Source organism: Microtus pennsylvanicus, chromosome 8, assembly GCF_037038515.1.
Source record: "Microtus pennsylvanicus isolate mMicPen1 chromosome 8, mMicPen1.hap1, whole genome shotgun sequence".
Lineage (NCBI taxonomy): Eukaryota > Metazoa > Chordata > Mammalia > Rodentia > Cricetidae > Microtus > Microtus pennsylvanicus.
In genome coordinates this window covers 51,918,513-51,935,632 of record NC_134586.1, presented here as the reverse complement: position 1 = coordinate 51,935,632, position 17,120 = coordinate 51,918,513, and the positions used below count along the sequence as shown (strand labels likewise).

Sequence of the window (17,120 nt, the reverse complement as noted above, 5' to 3'; positions counted from 1 at the left end):
TCTACTTCCCATATAGATAAGATCTATGCATGTCTTTCTTAGGGTCCTCATTGTTGTCTAGGTTCTCTGGAATTGTGATTTGTAGGCTGATTTTCTTTGCTTTATGTTTACAAACCACTTATGATTGAGTACTGTGATAATTGTCTTTCTGGGTCTGGGTTACCTCACTCAAAATGATGTTTTCTAGATGCATCCATTTGCCTGCAAATTTCAAGATATTATTATTATTATTGCTGTATAGTACTCCATTGTATAAATGTACCACATTTTCCTTATCCATTCTTCAATCGAGGGGCACTTAGGTTGTTTCCAGGTTCTGGCTATGACAAACAATGCTGCTATGAACATAGTTGAGCACGTGTCCTGTGGCACGGTTGAGCATCCTTTGGATATATACCCAAAAGTGGTATTGCTGGATCTTGACATAGATTGTTTCCTAATTTTTTGAGAAATTGCCATACTGATATTTAAAGGGGTTGTATCAGTTTGCACTCCCACCAGCAATGCAGGAGTGTTCCCTTTACCCCACATCCTCTCCAGCATAAGTTGTCATCAGTGTTTTTGATCTTGGCCATTCTTCCAGGTGTAATATGGAATCTCAGAGTTGTTTTGATTTGCATTTCTGTGATGCTAAGGATGTTGAGCATTTCCTTAAGTGTCTTTCATCCATTTTTGATTGTGTATGGAGGTTTTAAACTGGCTTTGGCACTATCATCCTTGACCCTGCTTCCTTCCAACTGTCTGTTTTCTTTACCAGCTCTGCTTATTGTTGGAGGAAGGGTTGCTTTTCTTTCCAGCCGCCAGGCTAGCTTAGACCCTAAATAATCACCCAGAAACTGTCTTAATTAAAATACTGCCTGGCCCATTAGCTCTGGCTTCTTATCGGCTAACTCTTACATATTAATTTAACCCATTTCTATTAATCTGTTCATCACCACGAATCAGCAGAGTTTCAGCACATCTATCTCCGGCGGCAGCTCCATGGTGTCTCCCTAACTCCACCTTCCTCCTCCTGTGCTATAGGCTAAGCCAGTTCTTTATTCATCAACCAATAAAAACAACACATAGACAGAAGGACCTCCCACACCATCTCCCTTTTCTGTTTAGAGGGGACTCCCACATCAGCTCATCTTGGTCTCCTTTGTTTCCACAGTCCTAGTATAAGTGTTTCTCTTAGAATGTGTATGCATGTGTAGTTGGTACAAGACTGGAAGTACATGTTAAACAAAAAAGAATGTGACCATAACAAAAGGTAGAAGTTTTAAGGAAAGGTGAGTTCATGTACCCTGTCCAGTTGGTACATATAGTGAATGAGGTTTTAGAGGAGAATGGCTGAATGCATGGTTGTTTGATTAACTGAACCATTTACAGTGTACACTTACTCTTGCATGGGGACAGTGTAGAGGAGAAACATCTGCTAACAAAGTAAATCTGTCCTTTGCCCCTTATTCTTGCCTCCCTCCCAGTGTGGTATTTGAGACAGACATGGTTTAATTTGAATACAGTGAGTAGGAGAGTGTGCCCCTTCTCCCCTAGGCCTGAATGTCCTGGTCCTAGGAAATCTGCAGATACATGCAAGTGCCATGTTGTCATCTTTCTCTTCAGAGTTGTATTTTATTAGAAATGAATTTGTTCAGTCATTTGGACATTAAGGATATAATTATTTTTGGATATTTTTATGACTTTTCCAGAATGCATGTGTTTGCTATGCCCTTGGTGTCTGGTCTCAGATTTCCACATCACTTTGACATTGTTTCTGGTTCCCAAGGGAAGGAATCATAGATGAATGGATGACTTGATCAGGGAAGCAGGCCTCATTCCAACTTATTTTTCAATTTATTTTTTATTAAAATATTGATTTATTTATGTGTGTGTTTTTGTGCACATACCATGCCATGTGTGTGGAGGTCAAAGGACATCTTTGCAGAGTCAGCGCTCTCTACCTGTCTGTCTGTGGGTTCTGGGTGAGTTCTGGGTGTCAAACTCAGCCTGCCAAGCTTTTGTAATCAGAACCTTTACCCACTGAGCCATCTGACCCGCCCTTCTTATTTATGCATTTATTTGCAGTGCTGGGATGCAACGTCGGGTTTCAAAAGTGCTGAGCAAGCTAGCTTGTTCTGTCTCTCTTGCTTGCTCTCACTCTCCATGATCTCTACCCCCATGGCCTGATCCAAGAACTGAAATGAAATCACTGAGAAGTTATTTTTAGGTAATGGCATTTATGTAATATTTAAGTTATTTTTTGAGACCATCACTTGCTGGATTGTCTGTAAACTTCCACATATAATATGGTCTGTGTATATAATAAGTCCAAGTTAAGTTTAATCACACTTCAGGATGGCTACCCTGTGAATCATCATTGAAAGACCCTGATCAAGAGTCTGCATTCCAGTGGTGAGAATGGCAAAGGCTCCTAACAGCACACTTAAATCTCTGGGGCCCTTAGGTGACATGAAGAGCTTTCATCACAGCCACAGACCATCCACACAGACAGCTTACTCATCTGTTTTTCTACCCTTTCTATGGCTGTATCTATTGCCCTGTATTGATTTATAAGCAAAACCTTTAAAGATAAATGGTCATGGCTCATCTAGAAAGAATACAGAAAATACTGCTGTCACGTTTTCATAAAGGAAGTTAATTTTGTGTAGTTTGTTTCAATCTAGATAATATGTATATTAAAACCCACAAAACCTATTCCCTAGGAGTCCTCCAGGTTTATTGGTATAGTTTGTAAGCATACCTTCATCATTTCTATTTATTTATTGTGTATAAATGTATTTATGTGTATTTATTGTGAGTGCTCTGTTAGGTTAGTGAGTGCTTTGCCAATCCTGATAATTTTTTGATTTTAATTTTTATCTCTTCAAATAAGTGGCTTCTTGTTTAATTGATTTTTTTTTTAGTTGAAAATAGATTGTTTGGGGGCTGGAGAGATGGCTCGGAGGTTAAGAGCACTGACTGCTCTTCCAGAGGTCCTGAGTTCAATTCCCAGCAACCACATGGTGGCTCACAGCAATCTCTAATGAGATCTGGTGCCCTCTTCTGATATGCAACCACACATGGAAGGAATGTTGTATACGTAATTAATAAATAAATAAATAAATAGTTTTTTGAGATACTTTATCCTCATTGCAGTTCTCTCCTTCTACTCCTTCTAGTTCCTCCTCATCTACATCCACTTCCTTTTTGTCTCTGCTTAGAAAACGACCAGGTATCTCAGGGATAATAGTAAAATAAATTAAGAGTTAAAACCACATAAATCAGAATAAGATAGAATAAACAAATAGAAGGAAAAGAGCCCAAGAAAGAGCACAGAAATAGGTATAGATGCAGAGACCCACTATTTTGCACACTCAAGAATACCATAAAACACAAACCCAGAAATCATTTGATATATATATATATATATATATATATATATATATGTATGTATGTATGTATGTAAATAACCTACAAGGTTTAAAAAAAAAGACAAAGCTCTGACCTGACAGGACATTATGAGAAAAAGGAACCTTCAGAGTTGCCATTGAGTTAGTTTCCTATTGACCATCTACTGTGAGCATGTCTCCTCCATTATTCGATGATTTTATTTAAATTTCCTTCATATATGTATATATTTTAGGAAACCTTTCTGCATTGGTTTTTCATACTACCACTTGAATGACCCTTATTTTAACTTGTCTCTCCCTCATCTCCTTCTTCCCTCCCTATCCCTGCTTGATCCTCCCATTCCAGTTCTATCTCCTGTTGTCCATACATAACAATCTATTCTATTTCCCCTTCCTAGTGAGATATATCTGTCCCCCTTCCTCCCTTATTTATACCCAACTTCTGTGGTTCTATGAATTATAGCTTGATTATCGTTAACTTAACAGCTAATATCCACATATAAGTGAAAATATACAATATTGCCGGGCGGTGGTGGCGCACGCCTTTAATCCCAGCACTTGGGAGGCAGAGGCAGGCAGATCTCTGTGAGTTCGAGACCAGCCTGGTCTACAAGAGCTAGTTCCAGGACAGGCTCCAAAACCACAGAGAAACCCTGTCTCGAAAAACCAAAAAAAGAAAAAAAAAAGAAAAAAAAGAAAATATACAATATTTATCTTTCTGTGTCTGGGTTATCTCACTCAGGATGATTTTTTTTTAGTTCCTCTATTTACCTGTGAATTTCATGATTTCATATTTTAACAACTAAGTAGTATTCCATTGTGTAATTGTACCCCATTTTCTTTACCTATTCATCTCTTAAAGGATATCTAGGCTGTTTCCAGTTTCTGGCAATTATGAGTAAAGCAGCAGTGAACATGAACAAGCAAGTGTCTCTGGGGTAGGATGAAGTGACCTTTGCGTGTATGCCCAAGAGTGGTACAGTGGTCTTGAGGTAGATTGATTCCCAACTTCCTGAGGAACTGCCGCACTGATTTCCATAGTGGCTGTACAAGTTTATACTCCTACCAGCGATGGAGGAGTGTTCCCCTTACTCCACATCCTCGACAGCCTGAGCTGTCACTTATTTATTGATCTTAGCTATTCTGACAGGTGTAAGATGATTTGTATTTTCATGATGACTGAGGATGTTGAACATTTTTTGAAGTATATTCTGGCCATTTGAGTTTCCTCTGAGAATTCTGTGCTTAGATCTCTACACCATTTTTAAATTGGGTTGTATTCTTGATATCTAGTTTTTTGAGTTCTTTATATATTTTTGTATATTAGTCCTTTATTGGATATGTAGTTGGTAAAAATCTTTTCCCATCCTATAGGCTGCCACTTTGTCTGAATGGTGGTGTCCTTTACTGTGTATGCCAAAGCTTTTCAGTTTAGTAAGATCTCATTTATTAATTGTTGATCTTAGTTTAGTGCTGGTGCTAATGGTGTCCTGTTCAGAAAGACTTTTCCTGCGTCAGTGAGTGGGATGAATAAGACTTGGTAACATTCCACACATATAGACTTGCAGTTGTTTTATCTTCTAGAAGGTTTATTTCATTTAACAAAATTTATAGTGGGGAGTGTGGGAACTGAGTGATTTCCCACCAACTCTTCATCATGGTGTGATGTGAGATGTCCTTTTGTGTATGTGTTGCTCTTATTGGTTAATGAATAAAGCTGCTTTGGCTTATGGCAAGGCAGAATATAGTCAGGCTTGAAGATCTATATAGAGAGAGTAGGTGGAGTCAAGGAGATGCCATGTAGCTGCCAAAGGAGGACACCACATATTTGCCAGTAGCCCACAGCCTCATGGTGATACAGATTAATAGAAATGGATTAATTTAAGATGTAAGAGCTAGCTAAGAATATGCCTGAGACATTGGCCAAACAGTATAGTTTTTGTGATTATTAGGGTATGGGTAGCTGGGAAACCAATGAGCAGGCTCTTCCTACAATGGTGCTCTTAGCTCTGGCTCCTCGATATACCTCATGCATCTGTGCCCACTTATCTCCAATGGGCCCAATGAGTGCTGGGCCATCGCAATCCCTATTCCCTGCTGCCCATACCTCTTGGAATGCCCTATTGGCCAATTCTTCCTCTGTTGTTGTGTGCACTTGTCACCTACCTATTCAGTCTGATGAATGTCACAGAAGCCCCATTTTATTGCCACTCTGCTCTATTCCCTAGAGCCATCCAGTCCCTACAAGAACCTCTCTTACAGTGATGAGACCTGACTGAAATACTCTGTGTGCTCATCTGTCCCTGAGCTATTGCTAGGACTTCACATGTGCACTGAACCATGGGCTTGGTTTTCCCCCAGCTCATACAGCGTGTGCCTGTGTGTCTGGTACCAGTGCCCTTGCTGTGGGCCTTGCTGCCGCTTTTACCACACTGCTTTTCCTGCTCTGGTGTTTACATTTCCACTCATTTCTTCACTGGTTCCCGTAGTTTTCCCTCACTTTTCTCCCCACTGAACATAATCCCCTTTGTTGCCCTAAATTCCCTCCCTTGCAGAGTCTCCCGAAGGCCACTTATATTGTTACCTGCCTTCTGCTCCACACCCTCTCCTTTAGATTTCATCTTGATACATCTTGTAAGATGCATGCACATTAATTTGGTCAAAAATATGTGAGAATTGTTCTTCTCTGGGGCTGTTTCTCTTTTCACTTCTTTGATCAACTTCCTCTCCCTCTATACCTCATATTAATTAATAGCCTAACATTAGCGCATGCATTTATGTATGTGTACTTTATGTATTATCATTGTCTTGATCCAATAGCTTTTGCCCTGGACTTTATATAAGGATTTTATATGATACATAGTATTTTTGTATTTTATTTTTTTTCATATATGTAAAATCAATTATGCCAACAATTACAATTCCAGAACATTCTTTTAAATGACTGCTTCCTATTCTGAAGAAGAGTCATGCGTGGGTCCAGCTGTTTTCTTACTAATGGCTTTTGCTTCTATGTGTCAGTTGCTGCAGACAGTTCTACAGTGAGCACCCAGGTATCCCTATCCACGCTTCGTTTTGTTGTTTTGTGATATTTTGTGTTTTGACAAATAAAGTTTGCCTGGAGATCACAGGGTGGAGCTAGCCACTAGTTAACCGACCATTGAAGCCTGACAGTGGTGGCAATATCTTTAAGACAGGAATCCAGGAATGAAACAGATAGGAAGCAGCTGGCAGCTGCTCCTGGTTCTATGATTCCAGATTTTTATCCCAATATCCGACCTGATTTTTATTAAGATTGAGATTAATGCTTCATTTTGTACTGTGCTTTTCTTAGCTCATTGGATCTAAAGACACGTTTTTTAAAAGAGATGTTTCTAGAGTATAGTCTTTCAAAGTATATTCTGAGTTGTAAACAGGGACCTTCTATTTCACCTGTCTACCTTTACTTTCTCATAATATTCTTGGCTTTATTTGGATATTTATCCCTTTTACTTGCTCTCTTGACTACAGTGGTAATTTTTAGGAGCTTTGTTATAGTTTTGACCAGAGTATTGCTTGGTTTTCTGAGTCAATGCAGAAATGTTAGCCAAAGCCCTTGTGTTTTCCTGAGGCAGAGGAGGTGAGGGTTGAGAGGGGCCACTTTCCCTTCTTTTACCAAGTGATGCATTTTTTTTCCCTCACCACTCGGCATTAAGGAATTCTACCTGATGTGCAGGCTCTTCTGTTCACTGTCTGAGTTCTTTTACTGTTGTGCTTGCGGTTGAGTGTGAGTTTCCAATACACCTTTATAAATCATGGCTTTATTGGTACTTAAATATTTTTTTAAAAATTTATTTATTGTATGTGCCTGTGTTAATGCATAATACAGCTTGTATGTGGAGGTCAGAATTGGTTCTCTTCTTGCACCATTGGATTCCCAGGGGTTGACCAGTTAGACTTGGCAGCCTGGTACCTACTGAGCCATCTTGGTAGCCTACTTAATATCTTTCTTAAAGATCACCTTTACTAATTTTGGCTCAATTTCTATGCTTACCTTTTTGTTTTCACCATTTTAAAAGTCACTTCCTATTTTCCTTATAAATAAAATTCCACTTGTTATTTTAATGTAACAATTTGTTTTCTTCAGCTGGCTTCTCTTGTTACTGTTTTGTTTTATTGTTTGCTTTGTTGTTCTTATAGACAGACTCTCACTATATAGCCTAGGCTAGCCTACAGCTCACTAAATAGCCAGGGCTGGTTGAAACTTTTGATCAGCCTCAGCTTCACAAGAGTTGCAGTGTGTGGGTTGCAGCATGTATCCACCATACTTCATACCATTTGCTACATATTTGCCACTGTAGTTTCTTACCCTTGTTTTAGCTGATTTGATTGAGTTGTTTTGATTCTTTATTTTAAATATTCTTTTTAAAAAAAATATTTATTTATTGTGTATACAATATTCCGTCTGTGTGTATGCCTGCAGGCCAGAAGAGGGCAGCAGACCTCATTACAGATAAGGTTGTGAGCCACCATGTGGTTACTGGGAATTGAACTCAGGACCTTTGGAAGAGCAGGCAGTGCTCTTACCCTCAGAGTCATCTTTCCAGCCCCTCTATGTTAAATATTCTTGTTGCTTTGGAATTGCTTTTTCTTTCCCTGTGCTCATATATAGAACTATGCTTGTTAGGAACTAAGGTTCCTGTGACCCTCCTATACCCTGAATTTGCTGTCGGGTTACTTGAATCTTTGCACAGCTCTGTAGTAGCTGAGAACATAAATGAAGGTGCCCCTAGCCAGCCTGTGGACAGCAGATGACGTGCCTGGGTAATAGAAGTTTCCTGAGATGTGTGTATGGCTTTGTTACTGACTTGTAGGCTTAACTAGCAAATACAGTGACTGAGATCTGTTTTTTTTTAATTTTTTTCTTTTGCATGAAACTGATACTGACTTATATTTGACATTCTGCTTTCCAAATACCATCTCACAAGTAAATTTAAAACCATAATTAGTGAATCGTTATTCCCTGAACTATCATCCAGAGGATGTGGGTTCTATTCTACCTGAACTCTAAACTGGCCATCTCTCCTCTCATCCCTTCTTTCCTTTGCTCCACTCATCCAGGTAGTGTTTATTGAACCCTCTTGCCCAGGACCCAGGATGGGGTGGTAGTGAACCATGGTTGCACTGCCTGCTGCTCTCAAGTTTGCTGTCTTTGTGTCTGCTCTACCAGCTGCTGTTTCTTCTCTTTATTGTCTATAAATTGCTCAAGGATACATTACTGCTAAGCTCGCTGTAGTTGGTTTATTTTAATAGCACCACTGCCAAAAGTACTTTTAATTGCACTGAGCTGTTTGGAGAGGTTAGAGGTGGTATCAGGAAGGAAGCGGTGAGGATTCAGTGTGAAGACAGAGAGTACACGTAGTGGGGATGTCACTGTTAACAGAGAATCTTTGCTATGTTTGGTTAGCTTGAAACTCCTTGTTTATTCTTTAAGAATTTATTAAACCAGCCAGGCATTGTGGCATACTCCTGCACTCAGGAGGCAGAGGCAAGTATATCTCTGTAAGTTTGAGGCCAGCCTGGTCTACATTGTGAGTTATAGGTTAGCCAGGGCTGCATAGTGAGATTCTGTCTAAACGATGATCAGAAAAATGGCTGCAGGAGCCGAGATGAAGTGGCCTCCTTTTGTCAAGCCAAGACACTGAAAAACTAAGTAACAAAGCTTAACCATTGAGCTTCTTAATTGGTTTTTCCCTCTTGTTTTCTGAGCAGCATGGTAGAAGGGCGGAATCGCAGTGGAAACATCAAAGTACCACATCCTATGCATGCTGTCCTCAGCAGCAAAGACCATCTTAAAGCAGGGGCTAAGGCTAAGTGTGAATTCACTTACGTTTCATATTTACCACATGCACATAGCTTGAAGGTAATTTTATACATTGGCTGTGGGGCACCTTCTTTTTGACTGTGATCCCTCATGTGAGATCAGGTATGCAGTTTTCGACTTGGAGTATCATGTCAGCTTTCAAAATGTTTAAGATTATGGAGCCTGGAGAGATGGCCCAGTAGGTAAAAGTGTTCACCATAGAAGCATTAGGATCCAAGTTTAAATCCTAAGCACCCATACAAAAAATAAAAAAAAATCAGGCCCAGCAACTGGCCACTCAGTTCCAGTGAGAGAACCTGCCTCAGGCAGCAAGGGGGAGAGAAAGTGAGGCAGACATTGCAAATGGCCTCTGGCTCCCACAGGGACATGCGCCCTCATGTGCACATACGCATATGAACACACCACACGATATAGAATAACATAAAGATCCTGACTGTGTCGGTGCTGCCTCCTGTGCTCTGCGTGGTCTAGTGAAGTGGCCTACTCTCCACCATGTCTGCTTTGGTTCCTAGAGCTTCGCATTCTCACATGTCTGTTAGTTTTGTCGGCTTTGCTGGGTTCACCTTCTTCAGAGGAGTTAGATTCTGTGAGTCATGATTCCTTGGTTTTTCATGTTTTGTGTTTCTGGGCTGCACCTTGTTACCTCTGTTGGTATGGTTGTCTCCTTTGGTTTTATTCATGAGTCTTACTTAGAAGCCCTCATTTGAGGGCTCAGTAACCTTCAGAGAGGCGAAGATAAACCAGGGTAGCAGCCACAACACTGAACCAAACCAGATATAGAAATGGAGTTGAAATTGATTAAAGTCAGTTACTAAACTACCAGTGACCTCATGGGGAAGAAGTGGCAGGCTCTGGGGAGATGGTTTGGTCAGAGAGAGCCTGCTGTGCAAACCTGAGGACCTAAATGTGGTCCCTGGTACCCATGTTCAAGCATGGCTGCAAGCATCTGTACTACCAGGGCTGGGAAGATGGAGATGGCAGGATCTTGGTGCTCATTGGCCAGCCAGCCTAGCCCAATCCATGAGTTCCATCATCAGTGAGAGACCTTATAGGGGCTAGTATTGTCAACCCAACAACTAGGAGGCAAGCCTTCAGGCACTCCTACTAGGGATTGTTTAGCTCTGAGCCGTCTGTGAGGGATTGTCTTGGCTAGATTAATCGATGTGGGAAGAACTGTCCTAACTGTGCTGGGACTGTTCTCTAGATGGCAGTCCTGGGCGTGTAAATGCGGAGCACTAGCAAGCATGTATTAATTGTTCTCTGTCCATGATGTGTTTACTGTTGAAATTCTGTCCTTGATAGGCAATTGCTAGCAGACTTTGAATGGCTCTAACTCCACCCTGTTTTTGGTTTGTTTTGTTTTTAAAGAATACTAGTCATTTTGAAGCAAGGGGTTTCTTTCTCCCCATCATTTGCCCTTGGCCTCCACTGGTATTGAACAGAAACGTCTGACTGAGTTGGGTGGTGGTGGCACATGCCTTTAATCCCAGCACTCAGGAGGCAGAGGCAGGTAGATCTCTGTGAGTTTGAGGCCAACCTGGTCTACAGAGTGAGTTCCAGGAGAGCCAAGGTTACACAGAGAGAAACCTTGTCTCAAAAAAAACAAAAATAATAAATGAATGAATGAATAAACAGTCAGCTTTTTCTTTTTATTTAAGAGGGGAATGGCTGTCATTGTGGGACACTGGAATGGGAAACCCTAAATGAAACACATTAACTTGGAAATTGCCATCAACAGGAGAGAACTCTTCCTCGGAGGATTCCTCGGAAAGGGGACTGGGCAGCTTTGGAGCCATTCCTGTGTCGGTGGCAAGCGGAGCACTTCCATGCTTCTTTTAAATCTTAGGCGTTAGTATTCACCTTGTTTCCACAGTGAAATACCTGACAAAGCAGCTGAAGGGAGGAAGGGTTTAGTTTAGGTCTCACTGTGACTGGACACAGTCCACCAAGGCCGCTAGCAGGAGTGAAGACAGCTGCCTACACTGGTCCAGCCAGGAAGTAGAGAGCAAGGGTGTGTGCGCAGAGCCCATTTTCCCGTTTTTATTGAGTCTAAGACTCCAGCCTGTGGAATGATACCACCCACATTTAGGGTGCATCTTCCTACTGCAACTAGCCTAGTCTATATAATCCCTCACAGACAAGCCAAGAGATTTGTTTCCATGGTGATTTTAAATCTGGCCAAGCTAACGATTAGGACTAACCATTACACCTTGGAAATTTAAGTCTTGCACATTTCCTTGAGTTTATAAACAGAGATGTGTTGTAATAGGAGCGTCAGGGCTGCGTCCCCAGCACCCTGGCTGCCTGCTAGCTTATACCCCGAAATAACAACACACAAATTGTATTTTTTTAAACACTGCTTGGCCCATTATATCTAGCCTCTTCTCGGCTAACTCTCACACCTGGACTAGCCCATTTCTAATAATGTTTGTAGCACCCCAAGGTGCGCTTACCGGGAAGATTCTAGCCTACGTCCATCCTGGGTCAGAGCTTCATGGCATGTGCCTCAGAGAGCAGAGCTATCACGTCTACGCGGGAGAGGGGAGCATGGCGTCTCTGAGCTCACTTCCTCTTCCTCCCAGCATTCTGTTCTGTTTACTCCACCCACCTATGTTTTAACCTATGAGGGCCAAGCAGTTTCTTTATTACTTAACCAATAACCTTCCTCCATCAGAGATGTTGGTCATTTTTGCCAAGTGTAATAACATTCATTCTTAAAGTATAACTTCTTGTTCCATAGGTTTGTAGGTCAGTCACATTGTGTTTGTTATAGCTTACAATCTACCCTTATTTATTTAAAAAAGTATCTTGTTATGTGATTGTTCTATCAAATAGTCAAATTGCAGAGGTAAATAATACTTAGAAATTATATTTTATAGCCCGTCGGTTATAAATCACTCACTGTTTATGAAAGGCTATTTATCTTATTAATCATAAGGTTAGAAACATTGATTGAATTCAAGCAGAATTGCAGTCCAATGCTTGGATAGTAAGTCCTGCTTATGATATAACCATGTACATTGTTCGTGTTACTAGTGATGCCACTTTCTCTATTTCCACCAGAATCTTCACATACGCTCAAGGGATAGAATTGCTTCTTTGCTTGTTGAGAGCAGAATCCATGTTGAACTGTAGCAGGGTCCCCTGCTTCTGCCTCTTTGATGGTAGCTGGGTTTATTGCTGCTCACTTATTAGTGTCCTGGGTCTTAACAACCTTACTCAAACAAAACATCTTAAATGGAGGCATTAAACAAGTCACAACAGTGACCCATTTTGTAACTTTTGGTGCTATAAAATGGGTATGTTGTATTTTGGAATAGAAAACCTCTGAGTATAGCTATTCATTTTCCTCGTCTATAAAGCATTTTAGAATAACAGCTTACATCTGTTTGGGGTATAAAATTCCACGTTTTGAAGAAACATCAGTGTAGTTTGACTTCAAACCAGACCTGGGAAGGGAGGCAGCTCTCCAGTAGCCCGTGTTCTGCCCAAGGTAGGAGCAGCGTGGAGCTGCTCCACACACATGTGCTCTGTCTCCATAGCGGTTTCCTCTTACTGGGAAGACAGCAAGCAGCCTGCACAGTTTTGACTAACATTAGAGAAGTTTGCACACATCAGGCGTTTATCTTATGAGGAACCTTATCAGTATCAAGAGCCCCAAATAAAATTGTATATTCAAACATTTATAGCATGTTTAATTGCCTTAGACTGTCAGTTAATCTTGTTGTAGGGAGCAAAGCTGGGATTCGCTGTGGGCCTTGTTTTTTAAGCAAATGCGCCAGGGAATAGTTGAACCAGGGTCATTCCATCGTATGATATGTATGTTGCCTCTTTAAGCTGAAGGAAAAATTTCATGAATAATTTGCAATAGAGGCAAGTGGACAAAATATTTATCCATAGAATGAAAACAGAATAGTCTTAAAAGCCAAATAAATTCTGGTAAAATAATTTAGACCTTTTTAACTTGCAGCTGAGACATTTAACATTGCTATAGAATGTGCTGTCTTCACATTTAGAAAGGCTTAGTCCACGGAAGAAAGTTAGACTGAGAAGACGAAGTCCTGATACTTCTCCTCTTGGTGGCGTCTCCCCGCACTGTATACTTTGTTAAGATTTTAGAAAAGTCTTTAGAAGTCAGTTTCACAGCCAGGGATTTTGTTTTGGTATTTGATTTCATTGAAAATATAGTTCTTGAGTTTCAGGATGGACAATGTCAGATTTGTTTTGGGAATCAAAACCCTCGACTTAACGTTTTGTGGGACTGTGACATGTAGGGTGAGTGACTGCTTACTTATGACATGAACAAGCATCTCTGAGACTGTCATTTGTGAACTTAACCCAAACTAGTGACACTGACACACACACACACACACACACTACCATTTTCTTTCTGAGTAGGGCAGATTCTCTTTATGGCCTCTGTCATTCCCAGGCAGGGACACCATCTGCTTTAGACAGATAGTGACAGACTTTGTGTTTCTGACTAAGCATAGCAATAACTTCCTGCCCTGAGTTCATGTGATCGCAGATAGTTATTACACACCTGTCAATTCCTCCAAAAGGTGTGGGGATGCACACTGTCGACACTCTGGCAGTCCACATGGGCACAGTCTAGACAGTATCCCTGAACTAAACTGTGTAGAGATAGCAACTCTGGGACCACTGTGAGCCCCTGAGTGTGCCAGGCAGTGATGGGGAAGAGTGACTGGAGTCCACTGGAGTTTATTCTTATTTTGGAAATGTGGGTGTGGGTTTTTTTTTTTAAGAATTTCCAAAAGCTTAATTAAAAGCGAAGAAATTGTACCATGTGGCTTTATAAGCAGATAAACATGGTTAAATGTTTGTCTTTGCAGGTAAAATAGTAGTTAGGGCTCTGAAGTCAGGTGGCCTGACTGACTGTGTATTTGGCAGCTTACACAGTTTCTGTGGACCCCAGCCTCTTCATCTGTCAGCAGGGTGAGGAGAACAGTGCTGATTGACATGAGGGCTTAGTAGTGCTTTAGTAAAGTCCAGCTTACTGAGGACCTGGTGATCTGTCCCATAGTTCAGTGTTCACAGTAAACACTTTCTAGGTGTTGTAACCTTGACCTCTTCTGAGGACTGCAGGGGACTTTCTCCCTGACTCAACAGCTTTACTTTGAATTCTGCATGGAGTGCAATCCCTATAGAGCTTTTCTTCCTCTAGGTTGCAGCCATCCACTCCCAGACAGTTGGCAGGTTCCTGGAGTTTGCCATATTGACATGCCCCTGCAAGTGACTCTTGCTGTCCCCCTGCTGTCCACCAGCCCCCACCCCATTTCCATCCCTCCATCCTCTCCTCTGTCTCCCTCTTCCTTTCCTGCCCATCTTCCACTGTTTTTCCTTCATGCTAGTCTTCTCCTGCCTGCTTCCTTCTCCCTCTCCCCCTGCTGTAACCCCCCCGCGCTGTCCTCCCCCCCTCATACTCCCCCCCGCTGCCCTCACTTCTTATTTCCATCCCTCCCTCTCCTTGTTTTACTTTCTTCCCTTCTCCCTGCATCTCTTATTGTCTCCATCTTCTACATCTTTCCCTTTCTCCTCCCTCACCCTTTCTCTTCTGCTCAGTTGCTCTTCTGACCCCTCACATTACCTGCTGAGGACTGTACAGCCATAGCGGTCACATAGAACCTGCTTGGGTCTTACTGTGGGTGTTGCCATAGGAGATGTTTGGTGTATCATTTCTGAGTCAACCTTGTCTCCCTGCTTCCTTGTCTCTCTTCACTTCATTGTGGTTTTTGCATTCCTTAATCTTGAAATAGTAGAGAATCTATGGCCAGAGTTTATCAGGTTTTCAAACATACTAAACTTGTGTATTTGCTAATACTGTCCATATTACAGCTATGAGATAAAATGAAGCACTGTAATAATTGTGGGTTCTTACAATAGTGCCAGATAGATGTTACCTAATTCGCATGATTTCTGATCCATGTTACCTAATTTGCATGTTTTCTCTCTCTTTCCAGATTCCTTTCTCCTTGGTCCAGTTTCCCTTGTGGGAATCCTTGAAAGTAAGTTTTTATCATCATTTGGACAATTTTTTCTAGTTCCCAACAGTGTGGGTATGCAATGGAAGAAGATACTAGTGAGTAAAAATTTAAAAATTCTAAATTACCAGCAGCCAGAAGTGTTTCTCCACACACACGCTGGGGTGTGTGTGCATGCATGAACATGCACTCACAAAACTTGATTAATTAAATTGCTTAAGCATGCATAGACATTGCCTTTGTTTTTCACCAGTGGGGCACTGATAGTGGTTTGAATCACATGGGTCTTTGTCAGCACTGTAAAGGACTTAGTAAAAAGAGCGATCCAGGTCAGCATCCTCATGAGCAATTTCAGTGTTGCACTGTGCACTGTGCACAGAGAGCTGGACTGAGTTGTGATGTAGACCTAGTAAGACATACGGTTTAGTAGGTTAATGGTCAGGAAAGATCGAAAGTTCCTGTCCAAGTGAGAAGGGTTTTAAGTAATGAAGCAGGAGAATGGCAAAGTATCAAGGTAGGGATTGGGGCTGGGTTAGCTGGGCGGTACATGCCTGCATCCCCAAATTCAGTCTCAGAACTGCAGGAAAGAAAGAGCAAACAAAACCTGAGTTGATGCTACAATAGTTTTATGGAGTTTCTATGCATGAAAACTCTCTTAAAACTCTCTTAAAAATATCTTAAGAGTTATTTAGAAGTTTAGACTCCTAAATAAATTGTATTAAAATTGCATACGAAGAATAATAAATGAGTTCAAAACATTGTTCTTTTAGAAAGTAAGTTGGAGGCTTGGAGCCATCAAGATAGCTCAGAAGGCAAAGGCCTTCTGGCCACAGTTAGTCCCAGAGCCCACATGGTAGAAGGAGAGAACCAGCTTCTAAATATTGTCTTCTGACCTCCGATCTCACGCCTTGGCATGCATTTGTAAGCCCTCCCCCATGAATACATGCGTGCGCGAAAACACACACACATACAAATAAATGTAAATTTTTTAAAAGTTAAAGTAAAGTAGAACATTCAAGATTTTTTACAAAGGTAGTACCACTCGTTTACTAGAGTTTGGGTTCTTTTGTTGTTGTTTCTGCTCTTCCTGGTGCAGAGTGAGCACAGATTCCTTGGCCAGTGTTTCAGGGGTGATGTAACAGCTATCCAGTGAGAAGGTCACATTCCCTTAGCATACCAGTTCCCCTTTTTAGCCTGTGAGAAAAGAACAATGTATCCAACAGCTGTCCAGCAAACAAGAGCCCCTGTCTAAGTGCCTCAATGACCAATTCACGCAGATTCTACACATTCTAACGTCCTGGCACTCTGAGCCCACAGAGGAATGCTCGGAGGTTCAAAGAGGGAAGAAGCATGGGTTGGCTCATTTCTTTCCAAAATTTTAAAGGCATTTGTAGAATTCTAACTAGTTAAGAAATCACTGTGAATTTTTGTGGTAATCAGAGATAACAGTACTGTGCTTCAAGGCTTTTGGGTTTTGTTGTTTTTGGTAAATTTAGTTTTAATTTTATGTGTTTCCTTCATGCATGTCTGCACTAAATGTGTGCCTGCTGCCTTCGGAAGCTAGAAGAGGGCGTGGGGCCCTACACTGTAGTTAACAGATGTTTGTGAGCTTACATGTGGGTGCTGGGAATTGAGCTCAAGAAAGACGAGCAGCCAGTGTCCTGACTGCTGAGCCGTCTCTCCGGCCCTGTTTAAAGCGTGTGAGAAGTGCTGTGCATTTGTTTAGTTCCTCAGAGAGTCTGCATACACTGTCACCCTTAGAAAGGATACGTTAGTTATGACAGTGTTCCAGCCCAGTTCACTCGAACCGTGGTGTCACGAGTGCCCTTTTCTCCCCCGAGTCCCCTGCTCTCACTGCGTTTA

At 41.4% G+C, this 17,120-nt stretch overlaps 1 protein-coding gene across 4 annotated transcripts in view; it reads left to right on the top strand.

Moving 5' to 3' along the window:
- The window catches only part of Slc25a26 (solute carrier family 25 member 26), a 124,816-nt gene that overhangs the window by 83,282 nt on the left and 24,414 nt on the right, over nucleotides 1-17,120 (top strand). For all 4 annotated transcript variants that reach the window (XM_075983400.1, XM_075983399.1, XM_075983401.1 and 1 more), the window contains one exon: nucleotides 15,237-15,281. In XM_075983400.1, coding sequence (XP_075839515.1) covers nucleotides 15,237-15,281 — 45 coding nt within the window. The remainder of the gene's footprint in view (nucleotides 1-15,236; nucleotides 15,282-17,120) is intronic.